Source organism: Homarus americanus, unplaced genomic scaffold (assembly GCF_018991925.1).
Source record: "Homarus americanus isolate GMGI-L3 unplaced genomic scaffold, GMGI_Hamer_2.0 scaffold23598, whole genome shotgun sequence".
NCBI lineage: Eukaryota > Metazoa > Arthropoda > Malacostraca > Decapoda > Nephropidae > Homarus > Homarus americanus.
Genome location: NW_024731054.1, coordinates 882,431 through 901,314, shown reverse-complemented (window position 1 = coordinate 901,314; position 18,884 = coordinate 882,431). Strand labels below are relative to the sequence as shown.

Genomic DNA, 18,884 nt, shown 5'->3' with positions numbered 1-18,884 from the left:
CGATATAATATGTGGCCAAAAACATATTTCCGGTGATAATAAAGATACGACTTGTGGCTTGTGTTTTTGTCTGGGGGTATGCCGTCAATAAGTACGTTTTAGGTCCAAATTTAAAACCTTTTATGTCGTGTTCAGCGTGTCGTGTGGAGTGGCAAAAATACCGAGAATAAAAATCGAGGAAATTACCCACATGGTTTCAAGAAGAGCCACACCGCGGGGGAAAGTTTCATCCCGACTCGAATGGCCAAATAAGTGGGCGACGGTTCCAAGGGTTCTTTGTTTACCATCGGGTGCGAAATTCAAGTCTCATTAAAACCTGACTATAAAAACTCGTTCACTTTGTCTCTGGAACTGGAGCATATGATGATGTTCTTAGTGCAGTGCAGATTTTCTTTGTTGTTTGATGATGATAATTGTTTGCATCCTTACCCTCTGGGCTATAGCGGTTACTAACACAAATTGAGTTTGCATGTTGATCCACCGTTTGTGTTGTTGATTCTGATCCAGCTACAGTAACTTGTTTCTTGGGAATATTTATAGTTGATAATGAATTGCAATAAGATGTTTACATAAGGTAGGTTTTTGTTGTTGTGGTCCAGCTTCACTAACTTGTTTTTTAAGATGATTCATATCTAGTAATTTATTCAAGATTTCTGCGGTTATTACACAATCGAGAGGTATATTATTACTGTGTGTGAAGGTTCAGCATTCAATGAAAACGGGGATTCCAACAAAGAAAACGGGACTTTCAGTATAAAAACTCGGAAATGTCATTATAGAAAACGGGAAGTTCCAGATCCTACGTAGGTGTTGTGTTAGGATGCCTTGTGGGTGATTCTGGTCACGAGTCTTAGGTTAGGTTTTATTATCGTAGCTATTAAGAGACAACATCCATTAACAGTAGATAGAGTTATTTCTCTTGTAATTGTTGATGGATTTAAAGACCTCAGTTGTTGAAACCCAGCAGCGTCTCACTACGGGCTCTCAGGTTAGTTAGAACTTACTGTAGAGTCAGTAGTGCCTGGGAAACAATGCCACCACGAGCAATCATCAGCGACTGGCGTTACATTCTTGCCCGATACAACCTTCGCCTATCTTTTTCCTGAGGTGACGTTCATGTGTAATAATAGCTTAGAGTCCGAGGGAGAGATGGTCTAGAGGTGTTTTAAACCACTACGTTTTTACTTTCATCATTGCTGCTGCTGCTCCTTAACCGTAGGAAGCTCGTCGTTACTCCTCCATGAAGGATTGAGAATTACATTCCCACGACAGGTAATCGTCCGCGCCGAAGAATTAAGGCAACCGTGGAGAGACAGACAGGTGAACTTTGTATCTCGGTGGCCTTCATGTGTGAACTTGACCTTAGTGACTTTAAGGGGAATATTCAGGCTGGATTTGAACTTCATAGTCCCTAAGTTCTTTCTTTAGAGGGTGGTAACACTCGCACAAGCAGACATGTGGGCGGGTCCAGATGATTGCTATATCGCTCTTACAGATGGTAGAAATGAGGGATCACCTGAGAGTAGGCACCCCCCAGATAGCGTGAGGTTGTTTAATGATCAAGTGAAGTGAGCTGGGGGTGCCTCATCTTCAGGTGATACTGGTTTGCTCTGCATACCCCCAGTCACTCTGGCATCAGGAACATGACCTGAATTTACCTAGGCAAATTTTGGGTTCACTCGGCGGGGGAGGGGGTCAGTCAACACCCTGCTCACGAGCCTTATGTGCGAGACTGACGGAGAAAGGGAAAATGTCTTCATTTTGTGTGTGTGTGTGTGTGTGTGTGTGTGTGTGTGTGTGTGTGTGTGTGTGTGTGTGTGTGTCCCAGTCCCACAAATCATCGTTCATTTATCAACAAATAGTATAACATTCTCTGTCAATAAACTCCTATAAACAAACGGTTCCACATGCATCATTACTTTCAAGATTCTCACCCAACATTCCTAGTGAGAAAAATGTTACCCCACATTCCAATCCACATCTTGAAAGGAAGGTGAGGTGAGGGAGAGGGAGGGAAGGTGTTGGGTCGTCCGTGTTGGCGCTGTGGACCGTAAACTTAAAGACTTCCTACTTAGGCCTGGGGGTCAACAGGGGTGTGCTGGCCACATGTCCGTGGATCATGCAAACAACTTGTCCGGCCGTGAGCAAACACCCACACCCAGCCTGCCCGCCCGCCCTTCCACCACCCCGTCATCCCCGCTCTCCGCTCTCCTCAACACACGCACCCTGCCTTCATCCTATCACCTGCCAACTCTGCCTCTCGCCCCCTCTCAGGACACGCACCCTGCCTCCACCCCATCTCTTGCTTCCTCTCCTCTCTCGGTCACCCAGACCCTGTTCGACCATATCAAGACACGCACCCTGACTGATCGCTCACCCTCTCCATTCTCAGGACACGCATCCCACATCCCCTCCTTCTCCAGTTCCTGCTCTCCACCACCTCTTCCAGTTCTTCCTCTCGACTGCCTCCTCCTTTTCCAGTACCTCCTTCTCCTCCACCTCCTCAAGGCACACCACCTTCTGTGGAATCCAGCACGACTTCTCCAGGAGAGGCCCCTCACCCTGGTGCTGTGAATGAAGTGTGACTACCTAGGTTCCTCACGCCATCCCTGGCCCCTCACCCCCCTCCCTGCCCGAGGACCTCTTGTCTCCACATTGTCAAGAGGTCCTTCTTTGGTCTGTTTTATTGTTGATTTGTTTATTATCCACAGTAACGATAATGTGGTATTTAGTGTTTGTCTTGTCTGTTTTGGGTCTGTTTGTTCATCCAACACAATGTACATTAGGTCCCTGTAATATCTTCTGCCACAGTAGATGAACGTCAACCAAACTTAATACACTCATGCTTCTACAATAGAGGAAGATACGTATCGATTTCAAGGTCAGTAGGTCAAAGGTCAAGGTCAGGTCTAAAAATATATTTATAATTCGTGCAATATTTTTAATGGTACTGTGGTAGAAAAATAACAGTATGTCCTCATCCGAGGCAAGAGTCTGTTGTAGAGGTCGATGACCTGATGTACGGCGACAAGTGCGGTATGTTCCTCTACCATTTGTTTTATAAGTATAATATTTGTGCAGTATTTATTTTGAGATTTATTTATTTCTTTGAGATATTTATGTTTACTCTTGTCTCACACTTGATATATTTCCACTCACTGTATCAAAATCACAAACTTTTGGAAGAGTACCTCATAAATTGAGCTCCAGTGAAATATATGTGTTATGGACCCCATCTTTTTACAACTTTGGTGAGCTAAACGTAAAAGCTTTATTTGTATCTCCAGTTAGAACAACAACAAAATCAGTAGCCAGTGTCTTAATTTTTAGCTTTAGTAAGTTAGCTAGACGTTTTTTATTTCCAGTTTCGAGGAAAATTTGGCTTAGGATCATTTTAAGAATCTGGAGGGAGTGTCGTGCGAGTTTGAGAGAGTCCTCCTGAGTCGTCCATATATAGCGTGGACTCCGCCAAACACTCGTATGTCCAAACATGACCTCAAATGTTTTATCAACACACTCTCAACATGGCTGCGGGATGTTCGTGTGGTGGAGGTGCGTTTGTGTGGGGGTGTATGGAGCACGGTGGTGGGGGTGTGTGGAGCACGGTGGTGGGGGTGTGTGGAGCACGGTGGTGGGGGTGTATGGAGCACGGTGGTGGGGGGTGTGTGGAACACGGTGGAACGGTGGAGGGGTGTGTGGGCAGGGGTGTGTGTGGAGGTGGTGGGGGTGTGTGGAGCATATTGGTGGGTGTGTGGAGCACGGTAGTGGGGGTGTGTGGAGCGTGGTGGTGGTGGGGGGTGTGGAGCACGGTGGTGGGGTGTGTGGAGCACGTAGTGGGGGTGCGTGGAGCGTGCTGGTGGGGGTGGGAGCACGGTGGGGGGTGTGTGGGTGTGGGTGTGGAGCGTGGTGGTGGGGTGTGGAGCGTGGTGGTGGGGTGTGTGGGCGTGTGGTGGTGATGGTGTGTGGACGTGGTGGTGGGGGTGTGTGGAGCGTGGTGGTGGGGGTGTGTGGAGCGTGGTGGTGGGGGTGTGTGTGTGGAGCGTGGTGGTGGTGGGGGTGTGGAGCGGTGGTGGGGTTGTGTGGAGCACGGTGGTGGGGGGTGTGTGGAGCACGATGGTGTGTGTGGGCGTGGTGGTGGTGGGGGGTGTGTGGAGCGTGGTGGTGGGGGTGTGTGGGAGTGTGGACGGTGGGCGTGGTGGGTGGTGGTGGGCGTGGTGGTGTGTGGAGCACGGTGGTGGTGGGGGTGTGTGTGGGGCGTGGTGGTGGTGGGGGTGTGAGCACGGTGGTGGGGTGTGTGGAGCACGGTGGTGGGGGTGTGTGGGCACGATGGTGGGGGTGTGTGGAGCGTGGTGGTGGTGGGGGTGTGTGGAGCACGGTGGTGGGGGTGTGTGGAGCACGGTGGTGGGGGTATGTGGAGCAGTGGGTGTGGAGCACGGTGGTGGGGGTGTGTGGAGCACGGTGGTGGGGGTGTGTGGAGCACTGTGATGGGGATGTGTGGAGCACGGTGGTGTGGGGGGGGAGGGGCATGGTGGGGGTGTGTGACCATGCTAGGCGGGTCACTGGCTCCTCCACACCGTCACTCACTGTACTGTACCTTCACCTGTAAAAAAATTTCGTTACTGGATAAAGTTTTAGCAGACGTAACGAGTCTAGAAATTGTCTGTCTATTACAGTACTTTTCACCTTAAGGATATTGGAACCTGGACTTTATTTTACCATTCGATATTTTGGGTCCCAGACTTTTTTGGATAGAACTTTCCTGTCCAAGACTTATGTAGAAACAATTTGATCTTCGGTATTGTCATGGCAGAGAGTACGTGTTGGGTGTTGGTTGTTTTAATCACCACACATTTCTTGCTGGGAAAACATGTTCATTGTTGCAATAAACAACACAAACAATAGGGAACGTCATTTGCATCGTTGATCGTTATGATAATATTGTAATTTAAACAATCCGGAAATAAAAGCCGTTGATCGCTGCGATAATCTGTACAAAACACTTAAAGTAAATACGAGTTGTGTTAGTGAACACTTTAATACAGAATAGCTGTTGGTCGGCACAGTAATATTACAAAAAAAATTACTTCACAATTATTGACCATTGAACAAACAGGTGTTGTGAGGCTGTTGCAGGAAATAGGTGTGTGTGTGTGTGTGTGTGTGTGTGTGTGTGTGTGTGTGTGTGTGTGTGTGTGTGTGTGTATGTTGGCAGCCGCTACTGTACTCATGAAAGTGTGTGGTCTTGAGAAACTCCCGGGCCTTATCTGATACAAACTGGTCCAGGAAAAACAATACCCCAACATCCGGGTCATTTCCGACAAGCTTCTTAGCTTTCCCGCTCCTGCCACTGGTCGCTTCTCAACACTCGAGTAATGTTAATGATCTTATAATAAAAATGTTTTAGCATCAACGAATCTTAAGAGAAGTGGTAAATAATTCTGATTTGATAACTGTAAAATAAACAAATGACAATCGGTCGTAAATAATTGGGTTTGGACATTGATAAACAAAAGACAATCGGACGGGATTACACCAAAGACAAAAGACTATCGACTACTATGTACAAGAGTAGTAAAGAAACACTCGGGTAATACAACAACTCAGCAAGTAACTGTAATAAACATATGAGACAGTCGAAGAATGTTGGTATCTCTGACTCTGTGACGACATACCAACATTACCGGATTCCTAACCTGGCTGCTGTCCATCGAGAATGAGTTACTTCTGCCATTTATGGAGAAAATAAACACAGGAAAGAATACAAGCAAAAGAAGCATTATTTCCCCACATGGTCGTGTTTACACCTGTTATGTCAGTGTCAGTGTTTCAATGTTAATATTATCACTTTAGTTTTACAGTATTGTTAATCTCTCTCTCTCTCTCTCTCTCTCTCTCTCTCTCTCTCTCTCTCTCTCTCTCTCTCTCCTGACTCCTCGTTAACATCACATTAGTATGGTAGCCGTTCTCACACATATACGTCAGTGTAGGTAAAGACTAATAATTAACCTGGCCGACAATTAATGATTCGGTGTGTGTGTGTGTGTATGTGTGAGACTCGCCAGACAACTTCAATTGACACTTTTAACGTTGTCGTCCACACACACACACACACACACACACACACACACACACACACACAGTAACCATACCCGCATGTGTGTGATCACAGGAAGTCGAACACGTGATATAACTCTGACCGGTCTGGATCCCTTTGTTAGAGTAATGGTATCGAGTCTGGTATTGAACTCCTGCCAGCCTTTCGGGGGTATCGGTGACTCTGCCAAGTTTCAAGACAACTCTTTCTCTCCCTCTAGTTAAACGTTAAACATCCCTCAAGCGAGAAAAACAACACCAGTCCAATCAGATAAACCGGGCATTAGGCTAAGTCCACAAAGCCAGAGATATCGTCCACTGTATATATTTATTTTCTTCATGAGTGTAAATATAAATAGTAAATTTCACACACACACACACACACACACACACACACACACACACACACACACACACACACACACACACACACACTGTCCCAGCACCACCAGAGCCAAGGAAGTCAGCTGGTACTCAACGTTTTCTCTTCTTACTGCTAATTCACCGTGGACTCAACTCTTTTTTTTTTCTCTTTTTTTTCACGGATCCCAGTCCTGAAAACCGGTCGGGTGGGTGTTTGGGTGTTGATACGTGGGTGGAGGGTAGTGGGCGTGGGAGAGTGGGTGGAATGGAAGGTAGTGGACATGGGAGAGTGGGTGAGGTGGAGGGCAGTGGACATGAGAAATAGTACGTATTGGCAAGCAAAACACAAAGCACTGTAAACATCCCCCTCTCCTCTATCCCCCCTCCACAACTTCAGCCCCAGGTGTGTGTGCACTGTAAACATCCCCCTCTCCTCCTATCCCCCTCCCTTCTAACCCCAGTGTGTGGCATGATCCCCTCTCCCCTCCTATCCCCCCTCCACAACTTCAACCCCGGTGTGTGGCACTGTAAACATCCCCCTCTCCCTCCCCCCCTCCTCAACCCCGGTGTATTGGCACTGTAAACATCCCCCTCCCTCTATCCTCCACAACTCCGGTGTATTGGCACTGTAAACATCCCCCTCTCCCTCCTATCCCCCTCCACAACTACAACCCCGGTGTGTGCTGTAAACATCCCCTCTCCCCTATCCCCCTCCACCCTACAACCCCCGGTGTGTGGCACTGTAAACATCCCCCTCTCCTCCTCCCCCTCCACAACTTCAACCCCTGTTGCACTGTAAACATCCCCCTCTCCCCTCCCCCTCTCCCCTGGTGTATGGCACTGTGCACCCCTGGTAAACATCCCCCTCCACAACTACAACCCCGGTGCTGTAGCACTGTCCCCACTATCCCCCTCCCTCCTATCCCCCTCCACACTACAACCCCAGGTGTATTGGCACTGTAAACATCCCCTCCCCCTATCCCCCTCCACCTTCCAGTGTATTGGCACTGTAAAATCCCCCTCTCCTCCTATCTCCACAACCCCCCTGGGGTGTTGGCCGGGTGTAGCACTGCTTATTCCTCCCCCTGCTCCACCCTCGTGTGAGTTAGGGGGAAATATAATGTTAGTCACAGAATCAATAATTACTAGTTATTATATTCTCATAAAAACTGGAGTGCAGGTGAGAGAAGTAGAGTGCATTTACTCTACTCATCCGGCCAGAGTACCCAGCACTCTTTGTACACCTATTTAGGTTTCAATATCCAGTTTACACTCAGGCCATTAGTTAAGATCGTGTGTGTGTGTGTGTGTGTGTGTGTGTGTGTGTGTGTGTGTGTCCAAGTACCACTCAAGACTCCCGTTATGTACACCGTCATCTATTCATCATTTCGTAAAGACCTATTGTGCATTCTGATACTATCAAAGACCCCAGGGTGCACTCTTAATACTAAACAGGATTCCATTGTGCACTCTGGTACCCTCAGAGACACCATTGTGCACCATTAATACACCTGTGACCCCCCACAGGTGCACCTAATACCCATATCGTGCACTCCCGTATACCATCTTATATCATGTTGCACTTAAACTCTGTGCACCCTGAATAGCAACTGAAACACCATTCTGTGCACAATACCTCGTGCAATAAGGGTACCAACTAAGACCCCTGCGCACTCCACGTATCATCTAAGACTTCATTTTTTATGCACCTAAGACCCCCCATGAGCACTCCGTATATTACCCAAGACCCCTTTTTGTGCTCTTAAAGACCTCCCGCCCCCCACTACCACCACTAACACCAGCATCACTAACACCACTACCACCACTAACACCACCACCACCACTAACACCACCACCACCACTAACACCACAGCAACAACAACAACAACAATACACACACACCGTATATCACACAAGACCACTTTTTGTGCACACCGGATACCACCCAAGACCCCGTTGTGTGCACTTGGGCTTCATTCGGGTAAGACTCCGCCCAGCCCGGTCCAACTGAGACCACCAGCCCCGAGACCCTCCCAGAATGGCGGTGCCGCGGGCTTAGGCGATCTGGTAACACTGTGTGAGTGAATATATTACCCGGCCAGTCCCCCTTCTCTTCTCTTCTCTTCTCTTCTCTTCTCTTCTCTTCTCTTCTCTTCTCTTCTCTTCTCTTCTCTTCTCGCTTTCCATCCCATCCTCACATTCCCTCCTTCCCCATTCCTCATTACTTATCACCTCTCCTCTTTGTATTTCTCAGTCCTACTTTCTCTAGCTCCCTATACCTATCTTTCGTTTTCACTTTCACTCTTCACTTTCCTTCTCTCAACCTATGCTTCATGTACAGTTCCCCATTTTTTTTTCTCTCTCTCTCTCTCTCTCTCTGGAGGCTGGGGTCATCTTGCCCCCCAGCATCCGCCATCTCCCCGCCTCCTCCCTCCCGGTCATGTCTCGAGAGCATCCTTTTTCCTCTTCCCGTCTTTTTCTTCCCTTTCTCTTCCGTCTCTCTTCTCTTTCTCTCCCGTCTCTTTCTTCCTTTTCTCTCCGGTCTCTTTCTTCCCTTTCTCTCCCGTCTCTTTCTTCCCTTTCTTTCCCGTCTCTTTCCCTTCTCTTCCGTCTTTTCTCTTTCTTTCCCGTCTCTCCCCTTTCTCTTCCGTCTCTCTTCTCCTCTTGCTCTCTTTCAACTTCTTTTTTATTTTATTTTATCTTTCTCTTCCCTTTTTCCCATGACTTTCTTTTCCTCCTCCTTCTTCTGTTTTTCTGTCTCTTCTCTCGTCTCTCCTTTCTACTCTTCCTGTCTCTTATCTCACTCACCATCTCTGTCCTTCCTCTCCTCTCCTTCCAGTGTGGAAGGCAGGGGGGAGGTAGGAGGGAGAGGGTGTGTGTGGAGGAAGGAGAGGAGAATGTATAGGGTAGGGAGAGGGAGGAGGTATAGAAGGGAGGAGAAAAGGAGAGGGTGAAGAGGAAAGGACGAGGAGGAAGGAATGTGAAGAAGGCAGGAGGAGAATGGAGGGAGAAAGAAGAGACAGGAGAGTCGAAGAAGGAAGAAAGAGGCAAGGAGGAGGTCGTGCAGATGTAGGAAGGGAGGGGGTTGGAGTAGAGGTTAGGGAAAGAATAGGGGTAGAAACAGGGAAGAAGGTAGGGAGGGAAGGAGGAGAGGGTAAATGTCTCACAAAGGCCAGGAGGGTGAGGCGGGTGTTAAAAGGTTCCACAATACATGAGTTAACGGAGGGAACTAGTGGGTAACAGGTGGGTGGGGAGGGTAGGTTAGGAGAAATATAAAGAGGTAGGGAGGGTGGAGGAGAGGGAGTGAGGGGAGGGAAGGGACAGGTGGGGAGGGTAGAGGGGGAGGGAAGGAAGAGGTGTGGAGGGTAAAGGAAGTGAGGGGAGGGAGGAAGGTGGGGGAGGGAGAGATGGGATGGGGGTAGAGAAGGGATATAGGGGGTTGTTGCTAGGGAGAATTAACTAGTGAGAGAGAGAGAGAGAGAGAGAGAGAGAGAGAGAGAGAGAGAGAGAGAGAGAGAGAGAGAGCTGACATGAACACACACATACAAAATAGGGATCAGCCGCCGTCTTGAGATAACTATCTGTGGAGCATCGAAATACCCTGAGGCTCCCTTCTCTCTCTTCTTGTCTCTCTCCCTCCTCTCCTCCTTCTCTATGTCTCCTCTTCTTCTCCTCACAATCTCTCACCCGTTTTCTCTGTCTATCTGTCTGTTTCTCGTCTCCTTACTATCTTCCTTTCCATTGTCTCCTCATTCTCCCTTCTATTTCCCCTCTCCGCTTTCCCCTCTCAACTTCCCTCTCTCTCCACTCTCTCTTCCCCTCTCTCTTAGGTATCCTTTTCTTTTTAATTTATGAGAAAAGGGAGAGTAATTAGAGAACCGGTGAGGAGAGAGGGAGAGGGAGAGGGAGAGATAAACCAAAATAAAGGGAGGAAAACGAGTGAAGGTGAGAGACAATGGGAGAATAAGAAGGAGAGGGTGAGAGATTCTGAGAGAGGGAATGGGGAGGGGATAACAGACCGGGGTAGGGGGAGGGAGGGAGGGGGAGAGTAGCAGGTAAGGGTCAGGTACAGTGGTCTGGTTTTTAACAATGACGTAATTTGTGAAGAAGGTAAAGTTAGCCTCGTCGTGTTATTTTTTTTTTATATATCTTATTTTTGCAGTTCTCTCTCTCTCTCTCTCTCTCTCTCTCTCTCTCTCTCTCTCTCTCTCTCTCTCTCTCTCTCTCTCTCTCTCTCTCTCTTTACCAGTTTCTACTCTCGTTTTCTCTCCATTATATTTTCCTTAGTTACTTGTTGTTGTTTTTCTGTACCTTCCATTTCTCATTTTTTTCATCAATCTTTCGCTTACATAATTTTATTTTATTTATCTCATCTCTATCTTCTGTGGGGGCAGAATAGTGTTACACCAGTTTAGCCGTTCGGTATGTTTTCGTTCAGTAACTCGAGGTAGGGAAGGCTTCGTGGGTCAACATGGAAATATCTCTCTCTTCCTCTTCGCGTTATATACATGTAGAAACAGTTCACTAATCAGTATTGTCCTCACATATGTACCACAGTTATGCTCTGTGTTTAATTTAGAAAGTTTTATTGAGACGAGCTTCACTTTCACTGATTGGCTGACATTATTCTGTTTTTTGTTATATTTTATTTATTTTTTTCACCTATGTTACTGTTTATCGTGTTCTTTGTTCCTATTTTGACAGTCCCTGGTTCATTAGTTTTACCCTACCCTACCCCACCACTCCCCTCCCACCCCACCACTCCCCTCCCTACCCCCACTCCCCTCCCACCCCACCCCACCCTACCCTCCCCTACCCTATCCCCTCCCTCCCCTACCCTACCCCTCTTTCTCCCTCCCCTCCCCTACCCTACCCCTCTTTCTCCCTCCCCTGCCCTACCCTACCCACTTGGCTCACAAATTTCCAGACCATAGGTAGGGGGGCCAAGGGTGGGGGGGGATATATACCTGTCATATCATAACCTGTGTGAGGTATGTGACGCCAGGCCCACGTGACTAACACCCTGGCTTGACTATCTGAACAGTTCCCCCCACATCACCCACTAGAGATGAACAAATCACCCACCAGGGATGAACAAGTTCCCCCAGACAGTGAACAAAGGAGAACCAGACGGCAGCGGTACCGGTCCAAGGTGGCCCCCCTGGCCCTCTCCCCAGATTCCTCCCCCCTCTTCCCTCCCCCGTCCTCTCCCCTTCCTGTCCCACTCCTCTGAATCCCTCCCCTAGTCCTCTTCCACTCCCCACTCCCTTACACCTCCTCCCCAAGTCCTATCTCTTCTCTATTCACCTCTATTCCTCTCCAGGTTTTTTCCCTCATAATTCCTTCCCCTAGTTCCCCCCCCTCTTCCTCCTAATTCCCTTCCACTAAAAATTCTCTTCGTTAATCTCTCTCCTTGTCCTCTTCCTCAAAACTCCCTTTCCTAGTTTTCCTCCTTTCCTTTTGCCTTCTTTAAGCTTCACTCCTCTCCTATTCCCTTCCTTTCACCTTCATTCCCTTACACCAGCTTCTCTTACTTATTCCTTGATGTCCCCGTCTTCCTTCTTCTTCTTCTTATTCTTTGTTCATCATTGCTCCGTTGCATTCTTCTCCTTCCCTCCTCCACCTTTGTTCATGTCTTTCCTACCCACTCTTTCTTCCTCCTTTCTCTCCCTTTATCGCCTCTTACCTCGAATTTCCTCCACCTTCTTACACTATCTTCTCCCTCCCTTCCTGGTCTCTTCTGTCTCCTCTTACTCCCCTTCAGCCTCCCTACTCTTCTACCTGTTTTATCCCTCCCCACTTACTTTCTTGCTCTGTTTACTCCTTACTCTCTCCATACCTTCACCCCTTATGCCATCGGTCATTTCTTTCCTCTCTTCCTTGCCCTCTACCCTATCTCTCACCTCCTCCTCCTCCTCCATCTCTCCTCTCAACCAGTTCCCTCCTTCCCCCTAATCACCCCCCAGGGATGAGAGAGGCAGGCCAGGCTCCCCGCAGCCTTGGCTGGGCCGTCCAGAGTCAGGTGGTGATCACACATTAGAATGCACTCCATTCATTGCCTGATACCCTCCTCCCTCACCTGCCCACCCCTCAATCCCTCCCTCCCTCACCTGCCCACCCCTCAATCGCTCCTCCCTCACCTGCCTCCCTCCCTCCCTCCCTCCTCCCTCCCTCCCTCCCTCCCTCCTCCCTCCCTCCCTCCCTCTCCTCCCTCCCTCCCTCCCTCTCTCCTCCCTCACCTGCCCCTCTCACCCCCCACTTCTCCTTCGCTGTCCCGTGCCTCACACTCGTCTCTCCCTGTCTCCCCCCCTCACAATTCTCCCTCTTTGCTCCTTCCTTTGCAGCCTTTCTTTCCTCTCCCTTTTACCATACTTCCCTCCTCCTCTTCTCCTCTCTCTCTTCTTCTCCCTCTAGTCTCTTCTTTCACACCTCTTCTGCACTCTTCTTCTTTCCTCTCTTCTCTCCCTCCTAATCCAGCTCTCTCATTTTCCTCTCCAACATCTTCGTGTGCCTTGACTACTTCTTCCCCTACACCTCACTCCTTCCCGTCTCCCCACTTCTTCCACACTCCTTTCTTCGTTTTTCCCTACTCCTTTCTCCTTTCTACTCTACTCCTTCCCTTTTCTCTCCACTCCACTTCCCCCCCCAAGTCCTATCTACCTTTCCTATCTCCCTTCCAGCCTCCACCTGTTTCACCTTTCCCCTCCTCCTCCTCCAGTCTTCACCTGTTCCTCTTCCTTAGCTTCCTCTCCCCTCCATTCTCCACCTGCCTTCCTCCTTAACCCCCCTCCAGTCTCCACCTGTTCCCTCACCACCCCCTCTAATCTCCTCCTCTCCCCTCCCCGCTGTCCACCTCTTCTCCCCCTCCCCCATCCCCCGCTGTCCACCTGTTCCCCCCACCAGCACCTAGTTTTTGTAACATTCTTGCTTTATTACGTCTATTTATGATGCACAGCCTTTAAGTTCTTCCTGCACCATAAGTCTTTCTCTCCTTTCTGCGAGCTTTGTTTTTTTTTGGGGGGGGGGGCGGAGAAAAAAGGATTGAAGATAATAATAATAATAATAATAATAATAATAATAATAATAATCCTGTAGTAATGATAACAATAACAATAGAAATGGTGGTAATAATAATGATGATGGAAATAATAATAATAGTAATGATTAAAACACTGAATAATTTGAATATACTGTATTGTAATTTGATCAGGTTTTAGAAAGATATTTTCTGGATATTTGATATTATATTGTACTGCCATCATCTGGTTTCCATGCGTTAGTCACCTTACCTTACCTGACTGACTGACTGACAGTATATTTACACCTGAAGGAGTTTTCTCAAATACGTCATACGATGAACACTGGCAGACGGACGAGCCACGCTTCACTAACGTAGCCATGACTAATTTCAGAATATGTATTGATAATTTATATATTTACTTATTAATTTGTTTATCAGTTTATTTATTTATTTATTTATTAGTTTACTTGTTTATTAGTTTATTTATTTGTTTATTTATTTTCGTCTAATATTTGCTTGTTTTTTTGTATGACCATGACTTGAATATCAAGTAAAAAATAACCTTTAACCAACGAGGAAGGTACACACCCACCCTCATCAAGCAACACCTTACATGCAGGGCCGCCCGCGTGTCTTTAATAATGTTAGTAACTTAGTATTAACGTATGTAAAATGTAACCTTTAATATAACGGGAACAGAATGCACAACCATTTACCCCAAGCAACACCTGGCATACGAGGGCATACATGGGAATGCCTTTAATAATGCCAATATAACCACAACCATCTACCTCAAGCAGCACCTGGCATACGAGGGCATACATGGAAATGCCTTTAATAATGCCAATATAACCACAACCATCTACCTCAAGCAGCATCTGGCATACGAGGGCATACACGGTGATGCCCTTAATCATGTTACGTGAAGACATGCCAGAATATGGGTGCATAAAAGTGTTAAGCAACTGATGATGTCACGAGGTGTTAACAGGAGGTTGACGACTGACAGACAAATTGATTGTTATGTACACGAAGACCAACATTCAAACACAGACAGACAAGAAGGAACTACAATAATAATAATAAGTAAAAAGAAAATTAAAGATAAGAACAATACAAAGATTAGAATAGCGAAGATGTTGAAATAATAATAATAGTAATAATAAAGAGAAGACAAAGGAAGACAAGAAGTTTAAAAAGATAATAATATAATCAAGATTTAAAATACGAAAAAAACATTTGAAGACGAGAAATAAATGTTGAAATAATAATCGGTAAGACAATAAAGACAAAAATAAAGAAAATGAGGAAGATGGAAGAAAAAAAAAGAAGTTAAGACTGACGAGAATATCGGAGACAATCAGTAAAAAAGTTAAAAAAAGGAACAGGATAAAGATAAAGATAAAAGAAAATAGGATAAAGAAAAATTAAAAGGACAATAAAAGAAAAACTGAGACCAAAGAAACCAAAGGATAAAAAAAATACATATATAACGAAGAGGAATTACATGAGAATAAGGAGTTGAAAAAATCTTGGATAAATATAAAAGCAACAAAAATACGAAGATGTGATAAAAGAACAATGCAGGAAATTCACAAAACAGTCACCAACAAAAGCAGATGTAATGACAGTACAGAAAAAAGAATAACATTATGAATAGGAATGAATAATACGTTAAGGTGCTTAGTGAAGAATGAAGGTGGTAGCAACAATGATGATGATGATGAGGTCGATGATAATAAGAAAAATATTATAGCGCTTTTTATTATTATTATTATTATTATTATTGTATTATCATTATTATTTTACTAGTATTGTTCTTATCATTATTTATATTGTCTACTTACTGTACAAAAAATAATATTAATAACACGTATAATTATGACATTACATAGAGACAAATTAAAGAACAAGGCAAGAGAGAGATTAGAGATAAATATTGAGAAGAACTAATGAGAGAAAATAAAACAAAGAGGGAACAGAGGAACACACAAGAGAACTGACAAGGTGTTGGTGCTGCTCATTCATTCTGGAGGTAGCGACCACACCCCCTGAGGTCACCCCACCACCCCCACACACCCCCTCACACGCCCCCCTCCAAATATGCGACCTAAGAGTCTCCCGGCTCCAGTATATATCTCTCTCTCTCTCTCTCTCTCTCTCTCTCTCTCTCTCTCTCTCTCTCTCTCTCTCTCTCTCAAGACTGTTCCAGACGCCCCCCTCCCACACCTCCCTCTAGACGGTCTCTACCCCCTTAGACGGTCTCAACCCCTCCCCCTCTCCTCCCTCAATCTCTCAGAGGAGACAGACGCGAGGAAAATAATATTGGTGTTTTGAGCTGTGTGTGTGTGTGTGTGTGTGTGTGTGTGTGTGTGTGTGTGTGTGTGTGTGTGTGTGTGTGAGACTGGGGGAGGGTTAAGAAGGAGGGAGCGTTTGATGGAAAGGGGAAATGAGGGAAAGGTTGACGGGAAAGTGAGAAAATGAAAGGAAGGATTTAGAGTGGAAGGAAAGAAGGAAGATTTGATGGGAGAAGAAGGACACGCAATGGTAAATGAAAGAGTAAGAAAGACGAAGATAAGAGAGGGATAGAGAGAAGGGGAAAGAATCGAAGGAAAAGGAAGGTGGGAGCTAGGGAGAGAGACAGCAACAACAGTCCCGGGAGGTGAAGGAGTAGAGTAGGTAGCTGGCCAGCAGGATCCTACCCTCGATAACACACTAAACTGGTTCTTATGACCTCGTGACGTAAGAGGGTAGAGGAAGTGACGTCGCCTCTCGTGTAAGATAAGAGGAAAATGACCCTTACAGCGAAGAGGCATAAGGCCCAGTAAAGAGTATGTGAGAAGGAGTTAAGATCTTGTGGGTGGTTACGGGAGCCAGGTACCTTTGGGAGTGTGTGTGTGTGTGTGTGTGTGTGTGTGTGTGCCAAGGTTTATGTGTATCTAATTATTGAGTGTACAAGTCGAGGTTTATGTGTTTGTGTGCACCCGAAGGTTTATGTGCACATATATATCTCCCAAGGTTTATGTGTGTTTGTGTGTGTGTGTGTGTGTACACACTAAGGTTTATGTGTGTAGTCCCATGGTGTTTGTGTGCACCCCAATGTTTATGTGCATATTTATCTAAAGGTTATATTTATGTGTGAGTGTTTGTATATATCCCAAGTTTTATATGTGTGTTCATTCTAAGGTTTATGTGTGTGTACATCGCAAGGTTTATGTGTGTACATAGCAAGGTTTGTGTGTGTGCATCCCGAGGTTTATATATGTACACCCCAAGACTTACGTGTGCAAATTCTGAGGTCATTATGTACATCCCGTAGCCTTTGAGTAAATTCAGAGGTCGTTGTGTACAGTACAGTACATCCCGAAGTCTGTGTGCACGTCTTGACTGACAGTCAGCCTTGCAGACATACACACTGACAGACACTCATAAACAGACAGACAGCCACACTAACGCATATGCAGATAATCCTATTAACATACAGAGAGATAAAGTGTTTGTTATATATAAACGTAAACACAGCCAAACAGGAAGTACACAAACAGACAGACAACAGTTGGCAAAGGCGCTGAATAGGCAGGTGAGACAGTTTGATTTAGTTTAACAAATTTATTGGCAAAGCTTGTAGTACAGTTTGCCTATTCTGAGTAATTCAGTCAGGTCTTGACACTAAGGGTGGTATCACTTCTCACTGCCACGCAGGACAGAGGTTCATACACAAGGAAATACATCATATTCATTAACAGTATATATAGGTCAGATTCATGTGGGTAATGTCACTGTTCACTGCCAAGCAGGACAGAGGTTCGTACACAAGGAAATACATCATATTCATTAACAGTATAGAAAAGGTCAGATTCATGTGGGTAAAGTCACTGTTCACTGCTATGCAGGACAGAGGCTCGTTCACAAAGAAATGCATCATATTCATTAACAGTACATACAGGTCATAGTAATGTGGGTGATGTCACTGTTCGCTGCCCTGCGAGACAGTGGTTCATATACATTGGACGTCATATTCTAATTGAAGACTAATCAGTGTGGGCTAGCAAATTTGGGAGAAACAGCAAGGTTGTCCTCAAGCATCCCCGATTCAATGTAGTAATTACAAAGTTCATGATACAATAAACCAGGTGGCCTGAAGTCTTTGAGAGTGTCACATTCAATAATATAGTGTTCAAGTATATGCTTTAAAGGTTTATCACAAAGTTTACAGGCTGAGTGTTGCGGTATGGGTACAGCGTTACTAACTTGCCAGATGTGTCTGTATCCTAGCCTAATTCTGGCCACGACTACATCACATTGTCTGGTTCTGTCCTTATGCTGGCCATACCGGTACCTCTTGTCACAAAATTTGTAATATTTACTAATGCTACAACTGCCAGGTCTCTGCATTTCTCAGTTCTTCTAGATCAGACTTCATGATTCTGACTTGAATGTTTTTAAGTACAGCATTGGACAGGCCAAGATCACGGTCAACATTTTCTTTCTTACATGCCTCATTGGCCAGTTTATCGCCACGGTCATGATACCTGATTCCAACATGGGACGGAATCCACACAAATTCAATACAAGAGTTGTTCTCATTGGCAGTTATCACATTCCTTTTAATATCACATACAACTTTAGACATAGAACCTGACGGGCTGTTCATTGATTTCAAAGCACTTTGAGAGTCACAGAATATCACCCCACCTCCATTTTCTTTAAGGTAGTCTGTGGCTAAGTAGATTCCAGTTAGTTCAGTTTGTGTTGTGCTGGCCCAGTTGTTCAGCCTTTGCTTGTTTGACACTATCATCTCTTTTTCTATATATATTACAATTGCACAGCCTGTTCTACCTGTTTGTCTGCACAGAACCACCAGCAAAAGCATAACATTTACTTGATTTAATACTCTCTATGTGTGTGTTAATAGTTTCTAGTGAGACACATCTCATCACACCGGTGTTTAACATTTGCTTACTACCAACAGGAGTGTAATAAATAGGATCTGATATATCCAGCCAAGGAGGAATGGTATTAATGGGTTCGTCTGGGGTGATTGGGACATTCAGTTTCAAGAAATCTGCAACACTTTTATGAAGCCACGCCCCAAAGAGAGTCTTTTGTGCAAAGTTAGCGAGATGGTCGGGATTACTTAGATAGAACATCAACTCAGTTTGAGCTGTAGTTTGGGAACCATTGTTCTTCAAAACTTTGACACAAAACATGGTATTAAGTAGAGCTATCCTATCAGATAGGGAGGGCAGTCCGAGCTCTTTCCTCATGTCTACAATTCTGGTTGATTTTGGGCAACCTAGAATGATGCGCATGGCTTCATTTTGCACTACCTCAAGGCTGTTGATTTCTTTAGGCAGAATAGTCACAAGATGGAGAGCATGATAGTCAACTACAGAACGAATGAAGT

The 18,884-nt window shown here is 45.7% G+C and overlaps 1 protein-coding gene across 1 annotated transcript in view; it reads left to right on the top strand.

Annotated features, from left to right (window-relative positions):
• Positions 1–14,403, top strand: part of LOC121867420 (NCK-interacting protein with SH3 domain-like) — an 88,533-nt gene extending 74,130 nt beyond the window's left edge. The window contains exon 17 of the mRNA XM_042367331.1: positions 14,177–14,403. Within this exon, the coding sequence (XP_042223265.1) occupies positions 14,177–14,403 (227 nt within the window). The remainder of the gene's footprint in view (positions 1–14,176) is intronic.
• The last annotated feature ends 4,481 nt before the right edge of the window (positions 14,404–18,884 follow it).